The 6,000-nt window shown below is 42.6% G+C and overlaps 1 protein-coding gene across 3 annotated transcripts in view; it reads right to left on the bottom strand.

The window, feature by feature from the left end:
• Nucleotides 1-307: 307 nt before the first annotated feature.
• The window catches only part of AFG1L (AFG1 like ATPase), a 197,396-nt gene continuing 191,703 nt past the window's right edge, over nt 308-6,000 (bottom strand). For all 3 annotated transcript variants that reach the window (XM_042939500.1, XM_042939502.1, XM_042939503.1), the window contains exons 13-14: nt 3,978-4,091; nt 308-1,476 (exon numbers count right to left, since the gene is read on the bottom strand). In XM_042939500.1, the coding sequence (XP_042795434.1) occupies nt 1,348-1,476; nt 3,978-4,091 (243 nt within the window). In that variant the 3' untranslated portion in view covers nt 308-1,347. The remainder of the gene's footprint in view (nt 1,477-3,977; nt 4,092-6,000) is intronic.

Genomic DNA, 6,000 nt, shown 5'->3' with positions numbered 1-6,000 from the left:
TCTCTATACTTGGGTACCCTATCCATCTATCTGCTTGACTTAGGTTAATGTCCAAAATAGACCCATGTGGATAGATTCACGTATAAATTCAAAAGATTCAAAAGGGCTTGTGTTGACAACCGTAATCATTTGAACTGTGCCTACTCCCCCCACGTATTTGATTTTCACAATATGTTATAGATTTTGCAGTTTTCCTTTTCTCTTTTTTCCTGGAAGAGGGATTTAGATCCTATTAACAGCCTCAACTAAGATCCCTTCTGGGATAATAGCAAAGTCAGGTTGTACTTGAATGAAGGAAGGAAAGACCTCGATGAAGGATAAGTCAGATTTTATTTAAGCAGGTTCATCAGTGTTCCTTCCCATTTACGGTTAAGTCCATCTCACCACAGAAGCAGAGGCGAGAGTGGGGAGTGGCATTTGGCAGCCAGAGCAAAGGCGTCCGAGCGCTGGGCAGAGCCTCCCGTCCACTGGAGTCCTGCTGGCGTCAGATGAGCTGGAATCCGCTCTGCTACTTTGTGTGCCCAGGACTCTGTCCCCTCCTGACACCCTCTCGCTGGCCCCTATTCCTGGCATCTGTTCCTCTACTGGCAGTCAGACTTGGGGGATCTGCCTGCGGGTTAGAATTTGACACCCTCGCTCCTTATTCTATGGTGTCATCCTCAATTTTTTTCGGGCAACTTCGTGTCCACTGAAGATCTGGTCCTGCCTCTGCCAAGCCTGATAGCAGGTCAAAAAACATACCCTCGGTTGTGAGGAATCCTGAAGGCCTGGGAGATTTAGTATCATTCTTGGCCCCCTAAAATCACACATATAAGCCCATATTCTAAAATGTTATTCTCTTTAGTTTATAACAAGATCAGAAAGTTTCTTGGCTTTGAATTGAAATATAGGGGTTTTTCTCCCCTCTCATAAAAGATGCGTTTGTATCATGAGGCTAATATGCAGCCAAAGCTCGGAGATTTCCATAATGACACCGCATTTAACCGTGTGTGCGTGTGTGTGTGTGTGTGTGTGTGTGTGTGTGTGTGTGTGTGTGTGTGTTCAAGGATCATTCAAGTGGCTTAATACGAAACCAAAAGGTCTGGTCCTACATTAATCTTCAGGAGTGATGATTTTAATTTTGTGGTGCAGAAATAAAGCCAAATAAATAGGCAAAAAGTAAACCTACAAAAATGGCTTTGACTTACGAATCCACTACTACATCTCTGAGAGAAATTTTAGATAAAAATGGTCCAGAGGACAAAGTGCATAATTAACGATGAGAAAACGATTCCTTCCAGTTCCATAATGAAGAGTTCTCCCTGCCGTAATCATCCGTCCTGAGTTTTATTCATGAAAAAGTCACGGTTACTTCTTGCCTCTGTCCCCTTCATTCCAGTACTGCTCAGTCTGCATTTCTGTGAGCCGGGAAATCGTGCGCTGAAACGCAAAGATTTCCTCTTCTCCGGTAAACATGGAGAGTCCTTCTGCTGAGTCCTGGTTACCAAAACACAAAACAAAACAAAACAAAGGAAACAACCCAGCACCAATTAAAACTACCACAAATACAGATTTACAAAACTAAGTACAGGGTTAAAACAACTTTTTAGGTTTACCTTTTTTGATTTAGATTTTAAAATGTTTCATACACTTTTTTTCATATATAATAATCTCTTTTCATATATAATAATCTCTCTGGATACTAGAGAATCCACTAATTTACGCCAATAATCAATGGACAGAACAAATTACCAGGGAGAAAATGATAGGGAAAACATAAGAAGAATAATTAAAGCTGAAACAATGCCCCAAAATCCAAATATGAACATTTTTGCATGAAGAAAGTTTTTGCATGATGAAAGTTTTCTGCAGAATCTGAAGAAAGGACATGTCAGACAGAAAAGAATTCTTTCTCCAAAAGTGCACACCACAAGGAAGTAATACCCAAAACACAGCAGTTCTGGCAAGTTTGGAAGAGGCTGACACGTCCCTCTGAAGCGTCACAGGCAGGGCCACATTCCCAACCAGAGGCCCTGAGGATAAACTCCTGCAGAACCTTTTCCTAATGGGCTGACACAGAGGTCCCCTGTGGGCCTAGAGAGTGGCCTGGAAGCCTACTTTGGGAAGGCAGAGCTGCCCTTTGGTCTTGAGCTGCTGGGACATTTTGTGATCCCACCAACCACGGTTAAGTCAGGGATCCCTCAGTGAGGGCAGCAAACAGCCTGGGACTGGTGATAGCAACATGGGCTTGTGGCCAGTAAGTGAGAAAGAGAAATTGTGTCTTTCCTTAGGGGTTTCTACCACATTTCTTCAGAGAAAACTTCTCGACTCCTTAGTCCACGTATTCCTGGCTGACCTACTGCAAAACTGCATGACCCTGTGGTCCAAAGCCCTCATTCCTTCATAGATTATTGGCCCCACATGTTCAGCTTACTTCACCCTACATGTGAACCCTGATCCTAGGGAGAAAAGCTGAAGCACCAATGATTTAAAAAACTTTAGAAACTGAGATGATATAGCCCCTCCAGTGTATTTTTTCAAACAGTAAAAGATATTATTTGGATATACGTACCGTTCTTAAAGAAACCACCATTTTGAAAGTTCTTAGCATACAGATTTATAAGTAGCTATTTATTTTTACACATAGGTTTAAGCAGTCATATTTTGAAAGTTCACTTTTAAAAAAAATATTCAAAATTTATTTTTTAATTTTATTTTCTTGATGTTTATTTATTTTTTGAGAGAGACAGCATGAGTGGGCAAGGGCAGAGAAAGATGGAGACACAGAATCCAAAGCAGGCTCCAGGCTCTGTGCTGTCAGCACAGAGCCCAATGTGGGGCTCAAATTCACGAACCGTGAGATCGTGCCCTGAGCCAAAGTCAGACACTTAACTGACTGAGCCACCAGGTGCCCCAGAAATTCGCCTTTTAATGAATTATAGGCCTCATTTCCCCAAACTCCTAAGATTGCATAATTTCTACTTGGGTCAATAAGGAACTGTTTCCTCACTCCAGATGGTCTTTCAACTCTGGGGTTGGAAGAATGGGCTCCCCTCATTCTGGAGATTATTGTTTATGGATAGCTTTAAAATTTTGACTAATATTTCAACTGTTGAGAAATATCCCCTGTAATGTTCATACAGAATAAGGAAATATAAAATCACTTTAGGTTGACCTGGGGAGAATCACCAGACCCCAAGCTCCAGGAGGACTGAGCCAGCACTGGCTGGTTCTCTATAGCATGTTTATGGAATAGGTGTTGGGAGATGAAAGATGGACTTCTTTTTAGACCAAGGGTCTTGCCAGGCACTCTACGGTCCTGGAATAGTCAGCCCGCATGCTTGGATACTGTATCTTGCACTCTACAAGTCCAGTAGACACGAAGAATATCTACAAAAGGCAACATGGTGGGGCGCCTGGGTGGCTCAGTCAGTTGGGCGTCTGACTTCGGCTCAGGTCATGATCTCATGGTCCATGGGTTCGAGCCCCATGTCGGGCTCTGTGCTGACAGCTCGGAGCCTGGAGTCTGCTTCAGATTCTGTGTCTCGCTCTCTCTCTGCCCCTCCCCTGCTCATGCTCTGTCTCTCTCTGTCTCAAAAACAAAAAAATAAAAACATGGAAAAAAATTAAAAAAAAAAAAAAAAAAAAGGCAGTGTGGTGTAGCAGAATGAGCCCAGCACCAGACACAGGTGCCCTGGTGTCCAGCTTCTGGCCTGCCCACCATTAGTCAGCAGGATGATCACAGGCCCACTTGTCCCCTTCTCTGTTCTTCGTTTTCGTTATATGCAAAAAGTGATCATGAAGATTCCTTCCACCCTAAGATTTTATTCTCTACTTCAGTGACATTGAGAGAAAGTCTGCTATAATGGCTTTAGAAGAAAGCAGCAAGTCAATAGTTAAATACGTATCGCATTCCTTCTTCAAAATGTAGCCACGTATAAAACCCAAAACAATTAGGCTGTTTTATAATGAAAAGAGATTATGTTAATATTGCCTACCTGGCTCAGCCCCAAGTCATCCATCAGTATTCTGCTATGCTCCAACTCACTGTCATGATGTTGATGCAAAAATAAGCTTGATATAGGAGTCGATGCAGAACAAATTATGCGCACCTGAAAGAGAGGAGAATGAGGAAATGGTATGACTCCTTACATGTCACAACTCGAAAGTAAGAGCAAATCTCTCATGAAATAAAATTGTGTTTGTCATTACAGGGAGTTTAGATGTTCGCTTTTAAAACGTCTGTATTCTTCCTAATAGTTTGTGTTTCTTTAAAGTGGTATTTTTAAACTGCATAGTATGTTTCTAAATATTTCCTTACAGCTTGTAATATCCTGTAAAGTAGGAAGCAAAGATTTTCGTGATGCCAGCTCAGGTCTCCCAATCTGAAGTCCAGTGGTCTTTCCGTTACACCTTGATGTTGACATTTACACCTGGCTGGTTGGAGCCCGTCTCTGTGTACATCAAAGATGCTTCTTGCAGAGGTGACTGCTAAGTTCAATGCATTGCTACTCTAATCACACCCTGAATTTCTAGAACCTACATTTATATCAGCATCCTACACTAAGACATTCTTCAAAAAGACTAAGCTTGGCATTAATATTGGTTGATTACGTGTTTGAGTGTGCATATGTGATCATATATTGGAAACAGCTTTTATATCTTTATAAACTCTATGTCCACAAATTTAAAGATAATACATACTCTTCTTGATGCTTAACAAGTCCTGAATTTGTTTTCAAGATTCACAGCTATCCTTTAAAAAATCATTATTTAAACAACGATACCAATACTTTAAAATAATGTATTGACATTGGGACTAGTTTTTCCATCTCCAGACGGTCTCCTACCTCCTCTTACAAATTCTTTTTAATCACAAATGACACTTCTTTCATCATTGAGACAGGAATACTCTGATTTCACAAATTTCCATGAATACATTCTAGAATAATGTCTGTTTAGCGCTCCCAACTTCTGAAATAAGAGAATTTCAATGATTCTCTAAAAAAAGAATATCAGCCCTACATGTGTGATATATAGTTAAAGCAAACGTTAGGAGAGTGGTTCTGGTATTCCTTCATATTGCCACAGAAATCTTCTTTCCCATTAATTAAGAAGTGAAACAATGGGGAGTGAGATAGGACTGGGGGGGAGGCATATGTTTTCCTCAAGTTATTCCTAGCTGAAACATGAACAAGTAAGAGTTTATCAATCCTCTTACTCTAAGAACCACCTACTAATGCCCCTCTGCCACTTTCTTCTTGAAGCATTGCCCTCTAAAAACAGAGGGCCACCTCCAGGCTCACTCCCTTCATGCTGGACCCCACATGATTATTTCAGAGCAGGGTGTCTGGATAAGTGATGCAGGAGACAAGAGACCGGACTGGATCCCCTAGCTTCCTTCCTCTCCTGTCTAGCTGAGCATCTGTATGCTGGCCCCATTGGAGTGTGTGGCACATTTTGAGGTGACTCACTGTGGCAGAGTCCTCTCAGCACCGTGCCTGAGCCAGGCTGGTTGCCCTTTGTGCTCAGGCCTACCACAGGGCCTTTGCTGCAAGCTGCAAACATGCCCCCTGGTGACCCCTTTTCAACCTGCACTGGAGTTTAGCCATCGCTTCTCCAGCATTTGTAAGGAGCGGTGGAGGAGCTTGTGAATCTGCAGATGAACAGCCCTGGGATTAGGGCTCATTTGCTGGGCTGGGGACAGGGTGGGCTCTGGAATGTGGGCCTTCGGTAGCCCAGAGGATTCTGATGTAGGTGGTCCACAGCAGGCCTTCCCTATGTCCACCCCCACCCCCCACCTCCAAAGATCAGCCTTCTCTCCCCCAGACCCTCAGAGCACCATACTCCTCTCTCTCCTTCCAAGAGATCAGTCCTCAGTGGTGACTTCACATTTAGCTCTGTGGATGTCTGATTAATGTTTCTCTGACACTAGACTATAAGCTCTATGAAGGCAGGCACTAGACCTGGCTTCGCCTATCATTGAATTTCTAGCATTTAGCACTGCTTAGCATGAGAAAG

Source organism: Panthera leo, chromosome B2, assembly GCF_018350215.1.
Source record: "Panthera leo isolate Ple1 chromosome B2, P.leo_Ple1_pat1.1, whole genome shotgun sequence".
Lineage (NCBI taxonomy): Eukaryota > Metazoa > Chordata > Mammalia > Carnivora > Felidae > Panthera > Panthera leo.
The sequence above is the reverse complement of the archived record's forward strand: the minus strand, read 5'-3'. Positions and strand labels throughout refer to the sequence as shown.